This window comes from Bombina bombina, chromosome 6, assembly GCF_027579735.1.
Source record: "Bombina bombina isolate aBomBom1 chromosome 6, aBomBom1.pri, whole genome shotgun sequence".
In the NCBI taxonomy this organism is placed as follows: Eukaryota; Metazoa; Chordata; class Amphibia; order Anura; family Bombinatoridae; genus Bombina; species Bombina bombina.
In genome coordinates, this window is record NC_069504.1 from 980,758,261 (window position 1) to 980,786,239 (window position 27,979).

At 37.9% G+C, this 27,979-nt stretch overlaps 1 protein-coding gene across 3 annotated transcripts in view; it reads right to left on the reverse strand.

The window, feature by feature from the left end:
• Nucleotides 1-27,979, reverse strand: part of RNF130 (ring finger protein 130) — a 625,517-nt gene that overhangs the window by 442,852 nt on the left and 154,686 nt on the right. For all 3 annotated transcript variants that reach the window (XM_053718646.1, XM_053718647.1, XM_053718645.1), the window contains exon 2: nt 16,504-16,698. In XM_053718646.1, coding sequence (XP_053574621.1) covers nt 16,504-16,698 — 195 coding nt within the window. The remainder of the gene's footprint in view (nt 1-16,503; nt 16,699-27,979) is intronic.

Consider the following 27,979-nt stretch of genomic DNA (forward strand, 5'->3'; position numbering starts at 1 on the left):
TGAGTCAGAGAAACCTCTATGACTCAGAACTAAGCGTTCAATTTCCATACCTTCAAATGTAATGATTTGAGATCCTGATGGAAAAACGGACCTTGAGATAGTAGAACAAACTATTGTTTCATGATGATTTTGGACATCACTCTTGGAAGAAGAACTAGAGGCGGGAAAATGTAAGCAGGATGATAACACCAAGGAAGTGTCAGCGCATCCACTGCTTCCGCCTGAAACATCCCCTGGACCTGAGCAAGTATCTGGGAAGTTTCTTGTTTAGATGAGAGGCCATGAGATCTATCTCTGGAAGACCCCACATCTGAACAATCTGAGAAAACACATCTGGATGGAGAAACCACTCCCCTTGATGTAAAGTCTGACGGCTGAGATAATCCACCTCACAATTGTCTACACCTGGGATATGCACCGCAGAGATTAGACAGGAGCTGGATTCCACCCAAGCAAGTATCCGAGATACTTCTTTCATAGCTTGGGAACTGTGAGTCCCACCCTGATGATAGACAATATCACAACTGTGGCATATGTCAGTCTGAAAGCAAATGAACGGTTCTCTCTTCAACAGAGGCCAAAACTGAAGAGCCCTGAGAATTGCACGGAGTTCTAAAATATTGATTGGTAATATAGCCTCTTGAGATTTCCAAACCCCTTGTGCTGTCAGAGATCCCTAAACAGCTCCCCAACAAAGGAAGTACCAAGATATCGTCCAAATAAGGAAACACTGCAATACCTTTGAAAAGATTATTGGAGCTGTTGCTAGGCCAAATGGAAGAGCAACAAATTGGTAATGCTTGTCTAGAAAAGAGAATCTCAGGAACTGATAATGTTCTGGATGAATCGGAATATGAAGGTATGCATCCTGCAAGTCTATTGTAGACATATAATGTCCTTGCTGAGCAAAAGGCAGAATAGTCACCATCTTGAAAGTTGGTACTCTTACATAACTATTCAAAATTTTCAGATCAAGAACTGGTCTGAATGAATTTTCCTTCTTTGGGACAATGAATAGATTTGACATATAAAGCAAAAAACAACATATAAAGCAAAAAAGGAACCCGGCATGATTACCCCTGAAAACTCCAGGTCTAAAACACACTTCAGGAAAGCCTGAGCTTTTACTGGATTTGCTGGGATACGTGAGAGAAAAAAATCTTCTCACAGGAGGTCTTACTCTGAATCCTATTCGATACCCTTGAGAGACAATGCTCTGAATCCATTGATTTTGGACAGAATTTATCCAAAAATCCTTGAAAAATCTTAATCTGCCCCCTACCAGCAGAGCTGGAATGAGGGCCGCACCTTCATGTGGACTTAGGGGCCGACTTTGGTTTTTTAAAAGGCTTGGATTTATTCCAATTTGAGGAAGGCTTCCAATTGGAAACAGATTCCTTAGGGGAAGGATTAGATTTTTGTTCCGTATTTTGATAAAAAGAACAAAAATGGTTAGAAGCCTTAGATTTACCCTTAGGTTTTTTATCCTGAGGCAGAAAAACCCCCTTTCCTCCAGTAACAGTTGAAATAATAGAATCCAATTGATAACCAAATAAATTATTACCTTGGAAAGAAAGAGATAATAATCTAGACTTAGATGTCATATCAGCATTCCAAGATTTAAGCCATAAAGCTCTTCTAGCTAAAATAGCTAAAGACATGGATCTAACAAATTTTGATAATATCAAAAAATGGCATCACAAATAAAATGATTAGCATGTTGCAGCAAGCGAACAATGCTAGATATGTCAGAATCCAATTCTTGTTGCGCTAAATTCTTCAACCAAAAAGTTGATGCAGCCGCAACATCAGCCAAAGAAATTGCAGGCATGAGAAGATGACCTGAATATAAATAGGCTTTCCTTAGAAAGGATTCAACTTTCCTATCTAAAGGATCTTTAAAAGAAGTACTATATTCCATAGGAATAGTGGTACGTTTAGCAAGAGTAGAAATAGCCCCATCAACTTTGGGGATCTTTTCCCAAAACTCTATAGAAATTGCTGGTAAAGGATACAATTTTTTAAACCTTGAAGAAGGAATAAAAGGAGTACCTGGCTTATTCCATTCCTTAGCAATCATATCAGAAATAGCATCAGGAATAGGAAAAACTTCTGGAGTAACCACAGGAGGTTTAAAAACAGAATTTAAACGTTTACTAGTCTAAATGTCAAGAGGACTAGCTTCCTCAATATCCAAAGTAATTAACACTTCTTTTAACAAAGAACGAATATACTCTATTTTAAACAAATAAGTAGATTTGTCAGTGTCAATATCTGAGGAAGGATCTTCTGAATCAGATAGATCCTCATCAGAGGAGGATAAATCATTATGTTGTGGGTCATTTGAAATTTCATCAACTTTATGAGAAGGTTTAAAAGACCTTTTACATTTATTAGAAGGCAGAAATGCAAACAAAGCCTTCTGAATAGAATCAGTAACAAATTCTTTAAAATTCATAGGTATATCATGTACATTAGAAGTTGAAGGAACTGCAACTGGCAATGTACTATTACTGATGGATACATTCTCTGCATGTAAAGTTTATCATGACAACTATTACAAATGACATTCAGAGATATAATTTCCACAATCTTACAACAAATGCACTTAGCTTTGGTAGAACCGATGTCAAGCAGCAAAGTTCTAACAGATACTTCTGAGGCAGGATCAGATTGAGACATCTTGCAAAATGTAAAAGAAAAAACAACATATAAAGCAAATTATCAATTTCCTTATATGACAGTTTCAGGAATGGGAAAAAATGCAAACAGCATAGCCCTCTGACATAGAAAAAGGCAAGAGGCAAACAGCACTGGGGTATAAAACTAATTAAAAATTTGGCGCCAAGTATGACGCACAACGTAAGTGAAAAATTTTTTGGCGCCAACAATATCCGGAAATGACACACTTGCGTCACTAATGACGCAACCATGTGTAAGGCTTCCGCGTCAACTACGACGCCGGAAATGACGAACTTGCGTCAATGGATGTACTTTTTTGCACCAAAAAAATTCTCACACCAAGAATGACGCAATAAAGTCTAGCATTTTGGCGCAACCGCGGGACTAATGCTGCCTGCAATTTGTAAGAAAAAAGTAGTCAATTTGAAAAAAAGACTAAACCCCAGGTAAGAAAATAATATTATTAATTAATTTGTTTATTTCCCAATTATGAAACTGACAGTCTGCACAAGGAAATACATGAACCTGACTCATGGCAAATATAAGTACAATACATATATTTCGAACTTTACATAAATGCATAAAGTGCCAGACCATAGCTGGGGTGTCTTAAGTAATAAAAAACATACTTACCAAAAGACACCCATCCACATATAGCAGATAGCCAAACCAGTACTGAAACAGTTATCAGTAGAGGTAATGGTATATGAGAGTATATCGTCGATCTGAAAAGGGAGGTAGGAGATGAATCTCTACGACCAATAACCGAGAACCTATGAAATAGACCCCCGTTAGGAAAATCATTGCATTCAATAGGTGATACTCTCTTCACGTCCCTCAGACATTCGCTGTACTCTGAGAGGAATCGGGCTTCAAAAAATCTGAGAAGCGCATGTCAACATAGAAATCTTAGCACAAACTTACTTCACCACCTCCATAGGAGGCAAAGTTTGTAAAACTGAATTGTGGGTGTGGTGATGGGTGTATTTATAGGCATTTTGAGGTTTGGGAAACTTTGCCCCTCCTGGTAGGATTGTATATCCCATAAGTCACTAGCTCATGGACTCTTGCCAATTACATGAAAGAAACAAAGATTTAAACACTAAATATAATTATGAGAAACAAGAATACAACAGTTTCATTAGCAAGACATTAAACATGCTGTGACAAGGCCACAGTATTTCTTTCATAATAGAAAAAAACAATAATTGTTTTACATCTGTAATATAAAGTACAGAGTTGTCCACACAGTGCAGTACTTGCCTAAAATGTAGTCCTGGGTTGTACTTCAAGGTAAAACTTGGTTAATGATTTAATCATAAAGATAAATTATGTATTATGTTCTGGTGTTTTAATCTTTTTTTGAAGATAACATCTAGTTAAAAAGACTGTTACATCATTACCAACCAGAAGCAAGTATTGATAGAGGACTGATAAGATAAGCAGTATAGGGCAACCGTATTAGAATTTATTTTTAATATTAATCATTTAATTTTAAAAAAAAAATATTAAAAAAGGGGACATTTGGAAGTGAAATATTCTATGCTGCACAGTCCCAGAATAGAATGGATACAAAATGTTTTTATCTGATATCAGCAAATACAAAGTATAAACAATAATTAAAATAAAAGATGAACGAGATTGTGTACACTGTGTAGAATCCTCGTAACACAGGAATTATTAAAGAAACAGGTAAAGTCAAAGTTAAACATTTTCTATTCAGATAGAGCATGCAATTTTAAATAACTTTCCCAATTTTGGTTCTGTTATTCAAATTTGCTTCACTCCTCCCTGTATTCTTTGTTGAAGGGTAAATCTAGTTGGGCCCATAGGTAGTCAGGAGCGTGCACTTATCTGTAGCACTCTATGCTATACTTTGTTGCAGACACTGCTATCCATAGAATTCTAAGGGACATTTGCACGCTCCTGAGCTCCTATGAGCTGCCTGCCTAGGTTTTACTTTTGAACAAAGTAGTACAAAGCAAAATTTATAATATAGGTAAACTGGATGTGGTTACAATTGCATCCTGATTCATAAAGGTTTCATTTTCTCTTTACTGTCCTTTTAAGAAGTGGGATAAATCAAATGACTGGAATAAGACTTATCCTCTTCTGTTGAAGACAACCACCTTTGGATTAATTTTCTTAAAGGGACAGTATACACCATTTTTATATAACTGCATGTAATAGGACACTTCTATAAAGGATAATATGCACAGACACATATAAAAATCCCAGTATAAAACTGGTTAAAAAACATACTTAGAAGCTATCAGTTTAGCTCTGTTTAAAAGGTTACTGGAACACACACTGCAAGTGGGAAATAGCAGACACTCCTCCCTCCACCTTCATTTGTATATGAAAAGACCCTTTACACAAACAGAAGCAAGCTGGAGTAGGTATACGTCGGTATTCTCGTAAAACTTTGGGGCTTGGTTAGGAGTCTGAAAATCAGGAGTCCTGAAAATCAGAGCAAAACTATCAATTTAAAAAAACTATCCATTTAAAAAAACAAAAACTTTATGAGCTATATAAATAGATCATCAACAAAACATTTTATGCTACGAAAAAATGAGTGTATAATGTCCGCTTTAAGGAATAATAGACTGCGTTGGAACATCGTTCTAGTTTTTCCAGGTGCGATACATAATTTTTTACAAGATTCTTTGACAGAACAGTATAAGGTTAAAAATATTATAAAAAGCCTATAAAATAAAATTAGAAGAAGTTTCAGAAACTTAAATATGTAAAAGAATTATGACAATACATTAATCTCTTAATTATCAGAGGACAGCATGTACTACACCCCTGATTAGGAAGAGAGAGCTATTAACTAAAGAATAAAAAAACATATCCGCACACAGGACTAATTATAAGTCAAAGCAGAAATGTTACGTATTGTACAGAAGACCAGTTGCTACATACTTGAATAATTAAAGGCATAAGAAACCCCATAAAATGTTTTGTGATTCAGACAGAGCAGCGGTCGCCAACCAGTTGTCCATGGACCACTAGTGGGTCCAACAAGAAGATGTTGTGGTGGTCCTGACACCATCAAGCAGGAATTAATCTCCTCTGATGGTGTCATCCCGTCGCGCAGCAACTCCCTACAGTGCCTGACTGGACATCAGTGAAAACAGAAAAGTTAAATTACAATATCCCTACGCACGTTGCACGTTAGTACTGCGCACTTGAATAGCTAGATTGTATTTTTAACTCCTCCCACCCGGCATGTTGCTCAGAGGAAGATTGCTTCCATTCTAAAGCCAGCAGAGGTTGGAATAGTCCTTGGCTTGAAATAGTGGATTAAAATATAGAAAAAAAAGAAAAGCTTAAATAAATTTCTCTCTTATATTTCATTTATTTTCTTCCCTTTACCTGTCTCTTTGTAGTAGTTTTCCTAATTACCTTCAGATGGACTTACATTTGCTTTCCTCCCCTACATCTTCTTTTTTTATTAAATATTAATTATTTTTCACATTCTAATTTCTAATAAATTTATTTCACCTGAATTTCCAGTAAATGCCCATCCAGCAGATCAGCCATATCCCACCAGTATTATAGTAATTGCCAGTAACAATCAGTCGTGGGTTAGCTCACATCCATATGAGAGTTTTCTGATCTAAACTTATTTTAGGGACTCCATTGTCTGGTCCATGACCATAAGTAGGTTTTGAATATTTCCTAACTGGGGAGGTAACTTGGAAGTCTTGTGGTCCTTTTAAACATAATTCTTTTTTCCCCACACTTTATGACTCTCTGTTTCCAGCTCAAAAGTTGGCACTCACCCTTCATCTGTCATTTAGAGGTATTCTCTCAGTTCTGTCATTCAGTTAGTTAATTCCAAAAATAATTCTTAAAAAGTGTTAATATACTACTCGTAAACTTAGCTATGGTTATACTAGCTATGCACAGTATGTGTGTGTGTGTGTGTACACACACATTATAGAGGTTTGTACCCTTCGAAAGAAATTCATGTTAGTGGTCCATGGGATTCAAAATTGTGAGTTTAGTGGTTCCCGAGGTCCGAAAGGTTGGCGACCCCTGAGACAGAGCATACCATTTTTTTAAAAAAAGTTTCCAATTTATCTTTATCAATTTGCTTAGTTTCCATGGTAATTCTATGTTGAAGAGAAGGTAGCCCTGGAGCACGACATGGCAGGAAATATTGCTGCCCATCTAGTGCTCTTGCAAATGGATACCATTCTTGCAAAACTGCTGCAATATAGTGTTCCAGACCACTTGCATGCTCCTGAACTTTACGTCCCTTCTTTTCAACAGAAGAAACAAGAGAACTAAGAAAAATTTGATACAGATAAGTAAATAAGAAAGTTGTTTAAAATTGCATGCTCTTTCTAAATCATCAGAAAAAAAAATATTTGCTTTCGTATCCCTTTAATTTCCGGAGAACCATTGTTTTTTAAAGGGACACTAAACCCAAACTTTTTCTTTTGTGATTCAGATAGAGTATGCAATTTAAGCAACTTTCTAATTTCACCTCAGTATTAGCAAGATAACGAAGAAAAATGATATCTAAACTTTTTGTTTGGGTTTTATCCACCAATCAGCAAGAACAACCCAGGTTGTTCACCAAAAATGGTCCGGCATCTAAACTTACATTTCAAATAAAGATACCAAGAGAATGAAGAAAATTTGATAATAGGAGTAAATTAGAATGTTGCTTAAAATGGCATGCTCTATCTGAATCACAAAAGAAAACATTTGGATTCAGTGTCCCTTTAAGTAACATCGACTACAGATTGGCTGACTGCGTTTGGGAAGGAAAGGAAGGGAAATGGAGTGAAGTGAAGAGGCGAATGGGAGTTTAAAAAAAGTTATCAGTGTTGTATTAAGCAAATACTAAGCATTTTTTTTAAGGGGGCGATGTACTGTAAACTAGTTTTCACCTTAAAGGGATAGAAAAGTCAAAATTTAAAGGTGTATGGGTTAATTTACATTTCAAATTGAAGAATTTTTACAATGTACTTCCATTAGCAAAAATATTTCAAGTAAAAGCTATTGCTGTTTATCAGCGCCATACACACATATGCTGTAAACGCCCTGTGCAGCAGCATTCAAAAACCACACCTTTTTAAATAGTCAGCAGTGGATTATATGACACAAATTACGTCTTCACTTACACCAGGGTTGGTAGATCGGGATCTACCAGTAGATCCCAAAGGCCCTGCTGGTAGATGGTGGCCGATGTGATCGAAATGATGTAATCAAGTTACGCAATCTCAACACTGGGGCGTGAATAGAGTATGGTTGCTAAGGATACCGCATTATCTACCGCAGTGTGTGAAGGGGCAGGTCATTAAACAGTCTGATAGTCGGACACGAAAAATGCTACAGGACTGGATCTTGAGGGACATCGATTTCAACCAATCAATGTAGATGATTGGCCTATCAAAAGCAAGGTTGATGGAGTACTCTCCCAATGGATATGGCGGTATAGTATAGTTAGGAGGGAACGCATCAATAAATAGAAAGAGTAAAGGCGAAGGCTGCTGTGCTATGCTAAAGGAACAAGTATGATTGAAGTATGGCAATTGAAGGTGTTGACCCAGTAAGAAATGGTCTGCATGGCGCGCTATTGAAATTTATTTGTGTAAAGACTCACTGAGTCATATCAGGCCAAGCCCGCGGTGCAAAGTAAAGGGGATCAGTAGCAGTATTTTGAATGCAGTGTTTTGTAACATGGCAAAAGGGGTTGCTCCTGTTAACCTGAATTAAAGTAAGTGCTACTTTTGTCATCAGGATCAATCTATTGTATCTTTATGCATGTAACCTTGAAGAAATATGAAAAACACACCCTTTTTTCATGATTCAGATATAGAACATGCAATTTTAAACAACTTTCTAATTTACTCCTATTATCAATTTTTCTTCATTCTCTTTGTATCTTTATTTGAAAAAACATTATTTATGAATTTATGTAAGAATTTACCTGATAAATTCATTTCTTTCATATTGGCAAGAGTCCATGAGCTAGTGACGTATGGGATATACGGATATACAATCCTACCAGGAGGGGCAAAGTTTCCCAAACCTCAAAATGCCTATTAATACACCCCTCACCACACCCACAATTCAGTTTAACGAATAGCCAAGAAGTGGGGTGATAAAGAAAGGAGCAAAAGCATAAACAAAGGAATTGGAATAATTGTGCTTTACACAAAAAAATCATAACCACCAGAAAAAGGGTGGGCCTCATGGACTCTTGCCAATATGAAAGAAATTAATTTATCAGGTAAATTCTTACATAAATTATGTTTTCTTTCATGTAATTGGCAAGAGTCCATGAGCTAGTGAAGTATGGGATAGCAATATCCAAGATGTGGAACTCCACGCAAGAGTCACTAGAGAGGGAGGGATAAAAAAATAAAGACAGCCAATTCCGCTGAAAAAATTAATCCACAACCCAAATCATAAGTTTTAATCTTATAATGGAAAAGAAAAAACTGAAATTATAAGCAGAAGAATCAAACTGAAACAGCTGCCTGAAGAACTTTTTCTACCAAAAACTGCTTCTGAAGAAGAAAAAACATCAAAATGGTAGAATTTAGTAAATGTATGCAAAGAAGACCAAGTTGCTGCTTTGCAAATCAGATCAACTGAAGCTTCATTCTTAAAAGCCCAGGAAGTGGAAACTGACCTAGTAGAATGAGCTGTAATCCTCTGAGGCGGGGATTTACCCGACTCCAAATAAGCGTGATGAATCAAAAGCTTTAACCAAGATGCCAAAGAAATGGCAGAAGCCTTCTGACCTTTCCTAGAACCAGAAAAGATAACAAATAGACTAGAAGTCTTCCTGAAATCTTTAGTAGCTTCAACATAATATTTCAAAGCTCTCACCACATCCAAAGAATGTAAAAATATTTCCAAAGAATTCTTAGGATGGGGACACAAAGAAGGGACAACAATTTCCCTACTAATGTTGTTGGAATTCACAACTTTAGGTAAGAATTTAAATAAAGTCTGCAAAACTGCCTTATCCTGACAAAAAATCAGAAAAGGAGACTCACAAGAAAGAGCAGATTATTCAGAAACTCTTCTAGCAGAAAAGATGGCCAAAAGAAACAACACTTTCCAAGATAGCAATTTAATGTCCAAAGAATGCATGGGCTCAAACGGAGGAGCCTGTAAAGCCTTCAAAACCAAATTAAGGCTCCAAGGAGGAGAGATTGATTTAATGACAGGCTTGATACGAACCAAAGCCTGTACAAAACAATGAATATCAGGAAGTTTAGTAATTTTTCTGTGGAATAAAACAGAAAGAGCAGAGATTTGACCTATCAAGGAACTCGCAGACAAACCCTTATCCAAACCATCCTGAAGAAACTGTAAAATTCTAGGAATTCTAAAAGAATGCCAAGAGAATTTATGAGAAAAACACCATGAAATGTAAGTCTTCCAAACTCGAAAATAAATCTTTCTAGAAACAGATTTACGAGCCTGCAACATAGTATTAATCACTGAGTCAGAGAAACCTCTATGACTAAGCACTAAGCGTTCAATTTCCAAACCTTCAAATTTAATGATTTGAGATCCTGATGGAAAAACGGACCTTGAGATAGAAGGTCTGGCCTTAGTGGAAGTGGCTAGAGTTGGCAACTGGACATCCGAACAAGATCCGCATACCAAAACCTGTGAGCCCATGCTGGAGCCACCAGCAGTACAAATGATTGCTCCATGATGATCTTGGAAATCACTCTTGGAAGAAGAACCAGAGGTGGAAAAATATAGGCAGGTTGATAACTCCAAGGAAGTGTCAATGCATCCACTGCTTCCGCCTGAGGATCCCTGGACCTGAACAGGTACCTGGGAAGTTTCTTGTTTAGATGAGATGCCATCAGATCTATTTCTGGAAGCCCCCACATCTGAACAATATGAAAAAAAACACATCTGGGTGAAGAGACCACTCTCCCGGATGTAAAGCTTGACGACTGAGATAATCCGCTTCCCAATTGTCTATACCTGGGATATGGACCGCAGAAATTAGACAAGAGCTGGATTCTGCCCAAACAAGTATCCGGGATACTTCTTTCATAGCTTGAGGACTGCGAGTCCCACCCTGATGATTGACATACGCCACAGATGTGACATTGTCTGTCTGAAAACAAATAAACGGCTCCCTCTTCAATAGAGGCCAAAACTGAAGAGCTCTGAGAATCGCACGGAGTTCCAAAATATGGATTGGTAATCTCGCCTCTTGAGATTTCCAAACCCCCTGTGCTATCAGAGATCCCCAGACAGCTCCCCAACCTGAAAGACTCGCATCTGTTGTGATCACAGTCCAGGTTGGACAAACAAAAGAGGCTTGAACTATACGATGGTGATCTAACCACCAAGTCAGAGATAGTCGAACATAGGGATCTAAGGATATTAATTGTGATATCCTTGTATAATCCCTGCACCATTGGTTCAGCATACAAAGCTGAAGAGGTCTCATGTGAAAACAAGCAAAGGGGATCGCGTCCGATGCTGCAGTCATGAGACCTAAAACCTCCATGCACATAGCTACTAAAGGGAATGATTGAGACTGAAGGTTCCGACAGGCTGCAACCAATTGCAGACAACTCTTGTCTGTTAGAGACAAAGTCATGGATACTGAATCTATTTGGAAACCTAAAAAGGTTACCCTTGTCTGAGGAATCAGATAACTTTTTGGTAAATTGATCCTCCAACCATGTCTTTGAAGAAACAACACTAGTTGATTTGTGTGAGATTCTGCAGAACATAAAGACTGAGCAAGTACCAAGATATCATCCAAATAAGGAAACACTGCAATACACCGCTCTCTGATTACAGAGAGTAGGGCTCCGAGAACCTTTGAAAAGATCCTTGGAGCTGTCGCTAGGCCAAAAGGAAGAGCAACACATTGGTAATGCTTGTCTAGAAAAGAGAATCTAAGGAACTGATAGTGATCTGGATGAATCGGAATATGAAGATATGCATCCTGTAAATCTATTGTGGACATATAATGCCCTTGCTGAACAAAAGGCAGAATAGTCCTTATAGTCACCATCTTGAATGTTGGTACTCTTACATAACTATTCAAGACTTTTAGATCCAGAACTGGTCTGAATGAATTTTCTTTCTTTGGGACAATGAACAGATTTGAATAAAACCCCAGACCCTGTTGCTGAAAAGGAACTGGCATGATTACCCCAGATAACTCTAGGTCTGAAACACACTTCAGGAAAGCCTGCGCTTTCTCTGGGTTCACTGAAATTCTTGAGAAAAAGAACCTTCTCACAGGCGGTCTTACTCTGAAACCTTTTCTGTACCCCTGAGAAACAATGTTCTGAATCCAATGATTTTGGACTGAATTTATCCAAACATCCTTGAAAAATTTTAATCTGCCCTCTACCAGCTGAGCTGGAATGATTGCCGCACCTTCATGCGGACTTGGCGGCTGGTTTAGATCTCTTAAATGGCTTGGATTTATTCCAGATTGAGGAAGACTTCCAATTGGAGACAGATTCCTTAGGGGAAGGACTAGGTTTCTGTTCCTTATTCTGGCGAAAGGAACGAAAACGGTTAGAAGCTTTAAATTTAACCTTAGATTTTTTATCCTGAGGCAAAAAAGCTCCCTTCCCTCCAGTGACAGTTGAAATTATAGAATCCAACTGAGAACCAAATAATGTATTACCTTGGAAAGAAAGAGATAGCAATGTCGATTTAGAAGTCATATCAGCATTCCAAGATTTAAGCCATAAAGCTCTTCTAGCTAAAATAGCTAAAGACATATATCTAACATCAATTCTGATGATATCAAAAATGACATCATAAATGAAATTATTAGCATGTTGAATTAATTTAACAATACTATACACATTATGATCTGATACTTGTTGCGCTAAAGTTTCCAACCAAAAAGTTGAAGCAGCTGCAACATCAGCCAAAGAAATAGCAGGCCTAAGAAGATGGCCTGAACATAAATAAGCTTTCCTTAGATAAGATTCAAGCTTCCTATCTAAAGGATCCTTAAAAGAAGTACTATCTTCCGTAGGAATAGTTGCATGTTTAGCAAGAGTAGAGATGGCCCCATCAACTTTGGGGATCTTTTCCCAAAACTCCAATCTATCAGTAGGCAAAGGATACCATTTTTTAAACCTTGAAGAAGGAGTAAAAGAAGTACCCAGTCTATTAAATCAGTATGTTGTCGGTCATTAAAAAATGCATCAACTCTATGAGAAGTTTTAAAAGACCTTTTATATTTATTAGAAGGCAGAATGGCAGACAAAGCCTTCTGAATGGAATCAGAAATAAATTCTCTTAAATTTACAGGAATATCCTGAACATTAGATGTTGATGGACCAGCAACATGTAATTAACTACTACTGATGGAAACATTCTCTGCATGTAAAAGTTTATCATGACAACTATTACAAACCACAGCTGGAGGAACAGTTACCACAAGTTTACAACAAATGCACTTTGGTAGAACCAATATCAGGCAGCAGGATTCCAGTAGTATATTCTGAGACACGATCAGATTGAGAGTATGTAAAAGAAAAAACAACATATAAAGCAAAATTATCAATTTCCTTATATAACATTTTCAGGAATGGGAAAAAAATGAAAACAGAATAAGCCTCTGACATAGAAAAAAAGACCAGAGGCAAAAGGAATGAGGTCTAAAATAATGAAAAAATGTTTGGCGCCAAATATGACGCACCACAAACTGAAAAACATTTTTTTTGGCACCAAAAACGTCCGGAACGAAACTCGAGCATCATAGATGACGCAACCTCGTGAAAAGACTTGATGCCAACTAAGACGTCGGAAATTATGAATTTGCATCAACAAACGCCAAGAATGACACAATAAATTATAGCATTTTGCGCTCTCCCGAGCCTAATACAACCCGCAATTTAGAAAGTTAATTTGAAAACCTCAGGTAAGAAAAAATTGTATTTATTTTTTTTAAAACATTTCCAAGATATGAAACCAACAGTCTGCAAAAAGGAAATATACTGATAAACCTGAATCATGGCAAATATAAGTACAAACATATTTTTAGAACTTTATATATAAAGTGCCAAACCATAGCTTAGAGTGTCTTAAGTAAATGAAACATACTTACCAAAAGACACCCATCCACATATAGCAGATAGCCAAACCAGTACTGAAATGAAAATCAGTAGAGATAATGGTATATAAGAGTATATCGTCGATCTGAAAAAGGAGGTAGGAGATGAATCTCTACGACCAATAACAGAGAACCTATGAAATAGATTCCCGTTAGGAAGACCATTGTGATACTCCCTTCACATCCCTCTTACATTCACTGTACTCTGAAAGGGACCGGGCTTCGACATGCTGAGAAGCGCATATCAACATAGAAGTCTAGCAGAAACTTACTTCACCACCTCCATAGGAGGCAAAGTTTGTAAAACTGAATTGTGGGTGTGGTGAGGGGTGTATTTGTAGGCATTTTGAGGTTTGGGAAACGTTGCCCCTCCTGGTAGGATTGTATATCCCATACTTCACTAGCTCATGGACTCTTGCCAATTACATGAAAGAAAGCAGGAATGCAAGCTTAGGAGCCTGGTCCATTTTTAGGGGGTAGATCTCGTTGAGCTAGTCATTTGAAAAGTAGATCCCAACACAAAAAAGTGTGGGCACCCCTGACTTACATAATGCACAGCAACTCCAGCACTCTGAGCATGTGTTGTGTTTGAATCCTGTAACTGTAGTCACACTTAGCACATGTGCATATGCCACTAAAACAGTAATACATTTTACTAGAAGCATTTTTACTAATCAAAGTATATTGCTAAAATGCTATTTAAAATTGAAATGCATTCATGCACATTTCAATTTAGACCTTTTAATCCCTTTAATCTGTTTACAATGCATTATACCAGCTGCCGAGTAAAAATGTATGGGAAAATGGTCATTAAAGTGAAGGTCCATTTTGATGAATTAGTGCCCGTTTTTTAATAAACCTATTAAAAACAAGGGCACTTTAATTCATCAAAATTGACATTTCACGGTTTTCTTCAAAAAACTTACCTTTTAATCCTGAGTTAAATTCCCCCGGCCGTCGGAAGCCTCTGCAGACGTCAGAAATGACGAATCAGGCTTCCTCCAATCACAGCTCCCCACCCCGGGGAATCTTGGACTGATGCAACGATGTGGTTGGAGGAAGCCGGATTCATCATTTTGGACCCGCAAAGTCGGCTTGCGACGGGCGGGGGAAATGCTGGAGCGGCTGCTAGGATTAAAAGGTACGTTTTTGAAGAAAATGGTGAAATGTCAATTTTAATGAATTAAAGTGCCCTTGTTTTTAATAGGTTTATTAAAAACCGGGCACTAATTCATCAAAATGGACCTTCACTTTAATGTTCATTTTTGTATATTGAAATAACTATCCGGTAACTGAAACTACAACCCAATCAAATGAGCTGAGCTTGAGAGAGATCAGCCCTTTTTAGTTAATCGCTTTATATGTAGACAAAATCCTGTGAGTAAGCTACAGAAAATTAATATTTTACTATCTGTATGTCCCACCACCACTGGGGATGTAATTTTTTCTATATACTTTATTGTTTACTTAGTATTTATATCACCAGTGTTTAAGTATTGAAATAAAAATAAAAAATAATAAGAAATACACATTTTTAATCTAGTTGATGACTGTTATGGAATTACATATATTTACTCATGTAGGTAATTAGCTGGGAGGTACAAACAGAGTGCATTGCGAACACCTGACGCACGTTTCACCACTGCTTTTTGATCAAAAAATGAGCTGGCTCCTAAGCTTACATTACTGATTTTTCAAATTAAGATACCAAGAGAATGAAGAAAAAATTATAATAGGAGTAAATGAGAAATGAAAGCTCCTTAAAATTGCATGCTCTATCTGAATCATGAAAGAGATTTTTTTTGTTTTGTATCCCTTTAATGATTCAGATGGAGCATGCAATTTTAAGCAACTTTCTAATTTACTCCTATTATCAATTTGTCTTTGTTCTCTTTGTATTTTTATTTGAAAAGGAGGAATTTAAAGCTTAGGAGCCCGCCCATGTTTGGTTCAGCACCTGGGTAGCGCTTGCTGATTGGTGTAGCCAATGTAGCCACCAATCAGCAAGCGCTAACCAGGGTGCTGAACCAAAAATGGGCCGGCTCTTAAGCTTAAATTAGTGCATTTTCAAATAAAGATACAAAGAGAATGAAGACAAATTGATAATGGATGTAAATTAGAAAGTTGATTAAAATTGTATGCTCCATCTGAATCATGAAAGAAAAATTTGGGTTTTATTTTCCTTTAATTAAAGTTGAAACATCATTTTTTTGTGTGAATGTTTTAATGAAGCATAAATAAAAGTGATTTTAATGACCCGCAAGTGCCCTCAAGTCACCCTTTAATTATACATAACTCTTATAGTGAACACAAAGTGCGATGCTGAGGAGAAGAAAAAGCTCTCTCTTAAAGGGATAAAAATTGAAAAGTACTTATGCACATTTCAGTTTTGACCTTTCCGTCCCTTTATCTTTGTTTTACAACAAATTTGATGAATCCTGAGGGTGTGATAAGTACAAGGTTAGTGTGAGATCATTGACAAATGTGACTTCAACTTTAAGTAAATGTTATGCATTCCTGCAAAATGCCTCCGTGGTTCAGGCCAACGAGGTAGGCAGATAAATATTTGAGAGCATATAGACATACTGTACATTGGAATAAAAAATAAAATATAAATCTGCATTGCTTCAACAGGTTTTTTTCAGTTTTAAGCATTTTCCATCACATTAATATTACTGATGTTGCATATTTATAATTGTAACACGTTCTGTATGATTTACCTGGGTGAGTCATAGACACAGTTTCCTCTTTAGAATTGTTATTGTAGATTACGACAGCTGTGGCATTGTGGGATGCAGCTCGCAGGATCTTTTCCTTGAATGTGCAGTTCCCTCGTCGCAGCAATGCAATCCAATGCTTTGTGTTTGGTGGGACATGGAAACGTGTTTGAGGATCACAGCCTAGCCCATCAGCCGCTGTAAAATAAAGCAGTCATTGTTTTTAGGTTTCATATATTAACTACGGGAAACAGTTTGTGTCTCCACTCTTCAACTCTTTTTTTTTCTCTCTTTCCCAAGTTCTCTTAACAAAAGCATTCAGTGGTATTAAAGGGACATTCTACCCAAACATTTTAATTATTAAAAAAAAACAAAAAAACAGATAATTCCTTTATTACCCTTTCCCCAGTTTTGCATAACCAACACAGTTATATTTATATATTTTAACTCTTTGATTACTTTGCATCTAAGCCACTGCAGACAGCCCCCTTATTTCAGTTATTTTGAGAGACTTGCATTTTAGCCAATCCGTGCGAACTCCTAGGTAAGTCCACGGGCATGAGCACAATGTTATCTATATGGCACACATGAACTAGTGATGTCTGGCTGTGAAAAGCTAATAAAATACACTGATATAAGGGTATAGCACAGCTAGATTAAAAAGTAAGTTACAGTGCATCTTTAGCAGAAGTGATAAAAAAAAGTCCATCTAAAATACTGTTTAGATTTCGGACATGATTTTAAAACATGTCAAGTTTACCATTGTTTTGAGTTGCATTCTGTTCTCTATTGAGGATAGGCAAAACTGACTTTTTCTGGTATTTACTGAATAGTAGACCGGGTCATGTTACTCTAGAAGGTTTGTGACATATAGCTGGATAGATCTTCCTGTAGACACACTAGCTACCTTGGACAGTAATAGGGAGAAATGGACACTGCACAAAAGAAGTTTGAAAAATAAAGGATAAAACAAGGTAAATAATACATATTTCAATGATTTCTACCCACTGCTCAGTGTTTTTTTATTACAAAAAAACATACTGTTTTATATTCCGTTAAAGGAACATTGTAGTGGAAAAAATACAAACTCAAATTAATTGGCTCTTGTATTTTTTCACTACTCTTTAGGTTAGATTTATCAAGAGGTGAATGACCCTTTGGGTTGCAGGCTCACTCATTTGAGTCTGCTATTTATAAAGCAGCTGTATAAGCTATTACTTCTGTTTATGGATGAAAATCAACCAGATTTATTCAACTAGGGTAATTGACAAGCCCTGCATTCCCGCAATTGGTTGCAAGTGAGGTGGCACCATTGCACGAGTCGACGCTTGTGCAATGCTAAATATGGGGAACAAATTTGCCCCACAATTTGCAATATTGGACGAACAGGTTCACTACAGGTGAACCTTGTCCTTCTAATGAATGCTAAATCTACCCATATGTGTTTAACCTCTGCAAAGGGGTTAACCACAAGTACATTTCCACTTGGAAGCTGCAAGCATTACAACTCTTGGACTGAACACCGCTCATAAATGGGGGGGGGGGGGGGGTGTATGGTCATGTGATTTCTGCTGTTGATTGGCTCACCAGCTGATTTCTGCTTAGGACCAGCAATGCTCTATGGCCCTTGAGTGGGACTTTACCCTTTGCTGGGGTTAAAAACACTTTGAGCTAGAATACAAGTGGAGCGCTAATTTATCAAGCGCCCATAAAAGACAAATTTGCCCATTTATGGGTGCATGATAAATAACCAGCCATTACAAGTGGCTGGTTATAGCTACCGCTAGCTTGCAGTAGCAATTAGCGCTCCGAAAAGCGCGCTTTATTGAGCACAAAGCTTCCATGCAATGCGAACTGAGCTTGCATTCGCATTGTGCTGGGCTTATTATACAAGCGCACAATTGCATTCACTGGTATTACGAGTGGAGCACAAATATTATGCTTGCGTAAGCACAATTTTGCGCTCCACATGTAATCTAGCCCACAGAGTTCCACAGCCAGTAGTACAAAACGTAAATGATCTAATAATAATTTTTCTTTTTAAATGTCCCTTTAATTACTCAGTGGTATCACGTGCTGATAAAAAAAAAATCCCTCTTCCCTGTCTAATTCATTTATATATACATATAGATGTAATATTGATATATGGTGATAACATCGCCTGCATTACTTATTACAAACACTGAAAATGCTTTTCTTTTTCCTTTTCAACATGAAAAAGCTTCATCCTTGGAGAAAAGAACAAAATGTCTAAAACCACTATGTAATTATATCATGCTGACTTGGTGACAAAAATACAGAGACAAAAGCCTTTTCTTCCTTTGTACAATGTCCTCCGATAGTGATTAAAGAGAACTTTATGTTAGGGGCAGCGGTTGCAAAAGCGCATTTGTATTACATTTGAAGTGCAGTGATTCAAATAGCTTCAAGTAACAATTCACTAAATAAACACTGGATATGTTGTTTATTCAAAACCTACGGCACTATAGAAAAGTCAATAACATAAACTTTACAACACAGAGTAATGCAAACCTATACTAGTTTATAGGATTAGTTTGTAAAGGGACATTCTTACAAAAAATATGACAGTCAGACATTTTGAAACATTCTTTTATATAAAACAATGAACAAATGTAGTAGAATATACAAGATTACAGTGCTTTTTTATGTACCCAATACCTTTAAAAGATCCATAGTAGTTAAAAATAAATAAATTACAAATACCTGAAACTTTACTCTAGAACACATGTGAAACTTCTACAAATCATGATAAACAGTGCGCACCAACTTATCCCACGGTTGTGGAAAAAAGAAACAATACCCACTGTGCAAACATGGATACAAGAAAGACAAGCCAACCTCAAGTAAGAAAGATATAATTATCTCAACACAAATCAGACACGCACGCTGATATAATGTTCCTCTGGGAGACACGACCCAACCAATGATGCCCCTAAGAGCAAAACTAGAAAATAAGGTAATCTAGGATTTCACCTATATCCATTGTTATATACCTAACCCCTGCACACCGACAACACATCATATCATGACACTATTTTTTTTTTAAATTCTATGTTTTTATGTTTTCAGTTACTGTTATTTTTTTTATTTTTTTGGTTAAATAATTTAATTTATCTTGGTAAAAATGGAAAAAACAGACAGCTAAAACTAGGTACAGTCGGACTATGACAAAAGAATGCTAAACCAGCGGCATGGATCTTTAATGTCCTTTAAAAGACTTTTCACATCAGCCGCATATGAACTCATACTAAAAAAGAAATGACAATAAGAGCTTTATTGTTTACCAAATCCATCTTACTTATGCAACATGATCAATGAATGTACCATCACTATTGACATTTTTGTTATTTATAAGCTGTATTTCTCAGTAAAAACTATATTTAATTTTTTTTTTTTTTTTAAATTACCTGTTCTAGTTGTAATTTTGGCACTACTGACCAAGGAATTCTATGTTTTACTTCCGCTTGGAAGCCAAAAAGAACTGCTAGTCATAAACAAGAAACAGCCGCTGACCAGTGGGTGTTGCACAACCTTATAAATCAAAGGCTGTGCCTTCTTGAGACCAGCAATTATCTGCAGCTCCTCTAAGCAGCACTTTAACTATGTGTTTAACCCTTGCAAAGGAGTTTAACACATCAAGTTACAGGGTCAATAGCTAAAATAACATGATCTAGTGATTTAACCATCAATGTTGTAATATAAGGTCACTTTAATTGTTACTGTAACATCAAAAGATTGAGGAATTTATATTAAATGTTTAATTATAACTGTGCAAATTAAACTTGCATGATTTAGATAGAGGATGTAATTTTAAGACACTTTTAAATTCATTTCTATTTTCAAATGTGCTTTGTTCTCTTGGTATCCCTTGTTGAAAAAGAATATGTACATATCCTACACTAGTGGGAGCTAGCTGCTTATTGGTACCTGCCCACATTTTTCTCTCCGATTGGCTAACTAGATGTGTTCAGCTAGCGGCTAATAGTGTAATGCTGTTCCTTCAGAAAAAGATAACTAAAAAGAATGAAGCAAATTTGATAATAGAACTAAATTGGAAAGTCGTTTACAATTGTATGTTCTATCCACATCATGAAAGTAATATGGAAGGTTTTCCTGTCCCTTTAAATTGCAAATCCATTGACTGATTTTATAAAGCTTCTTTTAACTGGGTCCCATAGTTGAATGCAAGAAACAATGTGATAAAATGTTGCTGTAATGGAGCTTTCTATATTGCACTTTTATGTATTTATTGTTTTTCCTCAGAGTGTCTCTTTAAGCACTAAAATTGCAGTCACACAAAGATGAAGTTTTCCCACTAAGCGTGTCACCCTAAAATGGAAACATTCTTCATCATTAATATATAAGGCGTGATGCACGGAACGGTAATAACATTAAAAATAGAAAGGAAATGGCTACATAAGACAACTCGCTCTTATTTGTCTGATCCCGCACAGGATTAATCCGACACAGTTACTGGGATTGATACTCTGCTGCAGTTGCAAATTAGTTCAAACTCAGAACTACCACCTTTAAAACAGATATGAAACCCTAAATGTTTCTTTCACGATTTAGATAGAGCATGCGATTTTAAATAACTTTCTAATTTACTTTTATTATCATTTTCATTATTCTCTTTGTATCTTTTGTTGAAAAGCAGGGACATAAGCTTAGGAGTGGGCCCACTACACATATCTGTCTCTTGTCATTGGCTCACTAGAAATGTTTAGCTTTGTCCCATAAGTGCAATGCTGACTTTGCAGGGGTTAAACGCATGTTTAATTCTGACTGTTAATATTTGTTTTGTTCATAATAAACATAAAAATATTAAAGGGGCAGTAAACTTACAAACTAATGTTATATATTTCTGCACATAGTGCAGAATTATATAACATTAGCTTACCGGCAGATGTATACATTAAAGTATTGCAGAAAACATTTATGTAAAAGTTCATTTTACCAGAACGCCGCCCCTTGCTCTACTGAGCGGGTGTGGTTTTTACACAGCGCATCGCGGCAACACTGTCTAGTCACAGTGTGCCCGGTCACCGGTAGACCAGAGCGGGAGCGAGGTACATTAATTTTAATGGCGCGACCGGGCACACTGTGACTAGACAGTGTTGCCACAATGCGCTGTGTAAAAACCACACCCGCTCAGTAGAGCAAGGAGCGGCGTTCTGGTAAAATGAACTTTTGCATAAAATGTTTCTGCAATACCTTAATGTATAATATGCCGGTAAGCAAATGTTATATAATGCTGCACTATGTGCAGAGTTATATAACATTAGTTTGTAAGTTTACTGCCCCTTTAAGTTTTGCCTTTGTCTAATATGTGAACTTTATTACTAAAGACAACTATTTGTTTTCACATAGGTAGGAAACATGAAATTGTATGCAAATTTTAAATTTACTTCTATGCATTTTATTTTCGTGGTATCCTTTGTAGAAAAGAATGCATAGGAAGCTCAGGAGTATCAGTGCACTATGGGAGATAGCTGCTGATTGGTGGCTGCATACATCTTTTGTCATTGGCTTACCAAATGCCTTCAGCTAGCTCCCAGTACTGTATTGCTGTTTCAGAGTTGACTTTAAAGAAACAGTGTACTGCAAAATGTTTCCCCCTTGAGAAATATAATATCATTGTGATAGACATAATGGAATATGTTTAAAGGGACAGTCTACTCCAGAATTTATATTGTTTAAAAATATAGATAATCTCTTTATTACCTATTCCCCAATACAATTATATTAATATACTTTTTTACCTCTGTGATTACCTTGTATCTAAGCCTCTGCAGACTGCCCCTTATTTCAGTTCTTTTGACAGACTTGCATTTTAGCCAATCAGTGCATTCTCATAAGTAAATCCATGGGCGTGAGCACAATGTTATCTATATGGCACACATGAACTAATGTGATCGAGCTGTGAAAAACTGTCAAATACCTCCAGATAAGAGGCAGCCTTCAAAGGCTTAACTAGGTTTAGCTTTCAACTATGAATACCAAGCTAACAAAGCAAATTTGATGATAAAAGTAAATTGGAAAGTTGTTTAAAATAACATCACAATTTAAAGCACCTCATATATCTGTGACAAAAACAAAATTTATGCTTACCTGATAAATTGCTTTCTTTTCCGTAAATGGAGAGTCCACGTCGTCATTCCAATTACTAGTGGGATATTCACTCCTGGCCAGCAGGAGGAGGCAAAAAGCACCACAGCAAAGGTGTTAAGTGTCACTTTCCTTACCCTTAACCCCCAGTCATTTAGCCGAAGGGAAATGGAAAAAGAAGGGAACACAAAAGGTGTAGAGGTGCCTGATGTTTAACAAAAAAACTGTCTTAATTAAGGGTGGGGTCGTGGACTCTCCATGTCCGGAAAGAAAGAAATTTATCAGGTAAGCATAATTTTTTTTTCTTTCCTAAGAAATGGAGAGTCCACAACGTCATTCCAATTACTAGTGGGAACCAATACCCAAGCTAGAACACACGGAATGAACAGGGAGGGAGAACAAGAAAGAAGGCCTAAATCCAAGGCACCACCGCTTGAAGAACCTTTCTCCCAAAAGAAGCCTCAACCGAGGCAAAAGTATCACATTTGTAGAATTTGAAAAAAGTATGCAGAGGACACCAAGTTGCAGCCTTTCAAATCTGTTACACAGAAGCTTCATTCTTGAAAACCCAAGAAGAGGAGACAGACCTAGTGGAATGAGCCGTAATTCTCTCAGGAGGCTGCTGTCCAGCAGTCTCATAAGCAAAACAAATAATACTTCTCAACCAGAGGGAAAGAGAAGTAAAAGTTGCCTTCTGACCCCGACGCTTTCCTGAAAAACAAACAGGGCAGAAGACTGGCGTAAAATCCTTAGTAGCCTGTAGGTAGAATTTTATAGCACGCACAACATCCAAGTTATGCAACAGGCGTTCCTTTTGAGAAGAAGGATTAAGACAGAGAGAAGGAACAACATTTTCCGGATTAATATTTCTATCCGAAATCACCTTAGGGAGAAACCCCATTTAAGTACGAAGAACCGCCTTATCTGCATGAAAAACAAGGTAAGAGGAATAACACTGTAAAGCCGAGAGTTCAGAAACTCTGCGAGCAGAGGAAATAGCAATAAGGAACAAAACTTTCCAAGATAATAACTTAATATCTACAGAATGCATTGGCTCAAATGGAACTTGCTGCAAAACTTTAAGAACAAGGTTCAAGCTCCAGGAAGGAGCAACATATTTAAACAGGCCTAATACTGACCAGGGCCTGACAAAAAGATTGAAAATCTGGCACATACGCCCAACGTTTGTGTAAAAGATTATACAGTGCAGAAATCTGACCCTTCAGAGAACTGACTGACAACCCCTTCTCCAGACCTTCCTGGAGAAAAGACAAAATTCTAGGAATCCTGACTCTACTCCAAGAGAAGCCTTTCAATTCACACCACCAATATAGGTATTTACGCCATACCTTATGGTAAATTTTACAACTAACAGGCTTGCAAGCCTGTTAGTTGTAAAATTTACAAAAAGGTATGGCGTAAATACCTATACTGTGGTGGTTGTGAATCGAAAGGCCTTGAAGCATGGTATCAATGACTGACTCAGAAAAAGCACGCTTAGTCAGAACTAAGCATTCAATCTCCCTGCAGTCAGCTTCAGAGAAAACAAGATTAGATGGAAAAAAGGACCATGAGTCAGAAGGTCCTTCCTCAGAGGTAGCCTCCAAGGAGGAAGAGATGACATCTTCACTAGGTCTGCAAACAAGATCCTGCAAAGCCATGCAGGAGCTATTAGAATTACAGACGCTCTCTCCTGCTCTGATATGAACAATGAATCGTGGAAGGAGAGCAAACGGCAGGACACAGGTATGCTAGACTGAAATCCCAAGGAACCGTCAGAGCATCTTTCAGGCGGCCTGAGGATCTCTTGACCTTGAACCCACTACCTTGGAAGCTTGGCGTTCTGACGAGACGCCATCAGATAGATGACAATTGTGGTCCTGGTGGTTGATGTAGGCCACTGAGGTGGTGATGTACCGACTGGAATCTGACAAACCGGGCAAAAGACAACTGAGGCCCCAGGCCACTAGAGCATTGAAGATCGCTCTCAATTCCAAGATATTTATCAGAAGAGATGATTCCTCTCGAGTCCATAAGCCCTGAGCCCCCTTTAGCGAGTCCCAGTCTCGCTACCCAGCCTAGCAGGCGTCCGTGGTCACAATCACCCAGGAGTGGTCTTTGGAAGCCATATTCCATGAGACAGAGGATCCTGAGAAATCCACCACCAAAAGAGAGTCTATTGTCAACTGGTCCAGATCTATCCTCTAGGACGGATCCGAATGGTCTCCGTTCCATTGTCTGAGCATGCATAATTGCAGAGCTCTCAAATGGAATCGAGCAAAGGGAACTATGTCCCTGGAAGCAACCATCAGACCAATTACCTCCATGCATTGAGCTACTGACGGCTGGACCGTAGAGAGAGGCAAGAAGAGATACATTTTGTTTTTCTGACCTCCGTCAGAAATATCTTCATAGATAGGGAATCTATGACGGTCCCTTAGAAAATCACCCTTGTAGCTGGAACAAGGGAACTCTTTTCCAAATTAATTTTCCATCCGTGGGAACGAAGAAAAGACAACAAGATCTCCATATAAATTTTGCTAGTTGAAAAGATGGCGCCTGAACCAAGATGTCGTCCAGATAAGGCACCACCACGATTCCCTGAGAGCTGTCAACTGCCAAGAGAAACCCCCAGAACCCTTTGAAAAAATTCTGGGAGCTGTGGTTAGCCAAACAGAAGAGCCACAAAACTGAAAGTGCTTGTCCAGGGAAAGCGAAGAATGTCAGGAAATTTGTGATGATTCCTGTGGATGGGAACATAAAGATACGCGTCCTTCGAGTCTATGGTCATCATGAACTGACCCTCTTGGACTAAAGGAAGAATGGAATGAACTAGTTTACAATTTTGAACGGACGGTTCCCTCCTTTTTGGGAACCACAAACAGATTTGAATAAAATCCTAGACCCTGTTCCCTTTAGAGGGAACTGGAACAATCACTCCCAAGGAGAAAAGATCCTGAATGCAGTTCAAGAATGCCTCTTTTTTACCTGGTCTGCAGATAATTTGTGAGGTGGAATCTACCCCTGGGAGGATAAGTTTTGAAGTCTATTGTGCGAACTTTAAGATACTATGTCCACAGCCCAAGGGTCTGGGACATAGCGTATCCAAGCTTGTATAAAACAAGGAAAGTCTGCCCAGTACCAGACGGAGCGCGGACCCCTTCATACTGACTTAAACTCAGCTGAGGGCTTCTTTGATTGTTTCCCCTTATTCCAAGTCTGATCTGGGTCTCCGAGAGGACTTGGACCTGCTCCCGGCCTCTGGAAGAGGAAACGGCACAGAACTTCTGACCTTTGAATTTACGAAAGGTAATGAAAATTAGAATTTTGACGGTCCCTTAGGTCTATTCTTCTTGTCTTGTGGTAGAAAGGGACCCCCTCTTCCCCCCATAATTTTAGAAATTATCTCTGCCAGGACCAGGACCAAACAGGGACAAGAGCTACTGGACTTAGAGGTAACATCAGCTGCATAAGATTTCAGCCACAAAGCCCTGCAGGCTAGACAAGTGAAGCCAGACAACTAGTCTCCCAGTCTAGTGACTTGAAAGTTAGCATCAGAAATAAAGGAATTGGCTAGTTTGAGGGCCCTTAATCCTATCTTGGATCTCCTCCAAAGGAGTTTTCTCTAACAATCAACTCAGGACAAAGCATCACACCAATAAGATGCTGCACATGGCACTGTGGGAATACAGTGTAGACCCTGATGAACATACATCTTCTTTAAATAAGCCTCCAGCTTTTTGTCCATGGGATCCCTAAAAGAACAGCTATCCTCAATAGGAATCGTAGTTCTCTTAGCAAGAGTAGAAATAGCCTCTTCTGCTTTAGGCACTGTGCGACATGAACTCTCAAATTGGAGTCAGCAACAGGAAAAATCTTTTTAAAACTACGGACACGGGGAGAAGGGTATATCTGGCTTATCCCACTGCTGTGCAATGATCTCTGACACACTCTCTGAACAGGAAACACTTCTGCAGAGGAAGGGACATCATAGTATTTGTTAAGTTTACTAGATTTCTTAGGCGTGACAGAAGAATCAGAGTCGTCCAAAGTAGCCAGTACCTCCTTTAACAGTACTCGGAGGTATTCAAGCTTAAATCTGAAGGATACCTCTTCAGAGTCCAATTAAAGGAATATACTGTCTGAATCTGAGATTTCCACCCTGAGAAGCTGCCGAGGTATCCTCAACATCAGACTTAGGATAGAGGTCAACCTTCGCAACAGCAGAGGCGACAGACACCTTACTATTAGAAAAAATGTTAGATTTCCTCTTGCGCTTCCCCCTCCCCCCAACCTGGGAAAAGCAGATAATTCCACAATACCGCAGAATATATCTGTGCAGCAAAATCTACAGGCAAATATACCGCCCTCCAGGAGGCTGAGAGGAACCGCAGGGCACTGTACTGTGATGCCAATGAGGCTTGGGACGTTTGAGGAGAAAGCTGCGGCATAACCTGAACAGAATTATCCTTGGAGGACAATAGGCTCAGAGGGAAATAATTTATCTTTAATACTCTAGCGTTCTAGATAACATGTAGCACAAAACTGCATAGGCAAAACAATTTGGGCTTCTAGACATAATAAGCATTTATCAAAAGAAACAGATTCTTGTTCTATGTGTATAGCTTGTAAAATAAAAAATACCCCAAAATTAAAAGAGTAATTTAAATTTTGAAAAACATAAATTATGCTTACCTGATAATTTCATTTCCATCTGTGAGAGAAGAGTCACGGCTCTCATTCATTACTTGGTGGGAATTAAGAACCTGGCCACCAGAAGGAAGGCAGAGACAGCCTAGCCAAAGGCTTAAATACCCTACCTCAATCCATCATCCCCCCAGTCATTCTGCCAAGGGAACAAGGAACAGTAGGAGAAATATCCAGGGTAATAAATGGTGCCAGAAGAACAAAAATAGCCCACCAGAGAAACGGTCGGGAGCTGTAGACTCTCCTCCCACAGATGGAAATTAAATTATCAGGTAAGCATAATTTATGTTTTCCATCTTAATGGGAGGAGAGTCCACGGCTTAATTCATTACTTGTGGGAAACAAATACCCAAGCTCTAGAGAACACTGCAATGAAAAAAAAAATGGGAGGGCAAAAAAGAAGGCGGACCCTAGTCTGAGGGCTAAGAGGTGATATTTTCACATTCTTAGCCACATAGACGTGCAGTAAATCCGTCTCCCATGGGCGCCAATCGCCCGATCGATTGAATCAAATAAAGGATCTTTCTCATGAAGTATCTAATACTTCATGAATGAAAGTGCCCTTTATTTGTTTCAATAGTAAATCCAAGCGTTTGTAAAACGCTAGGAATTTACTTTTACTTTAAAAACTCCAGTCCCATTC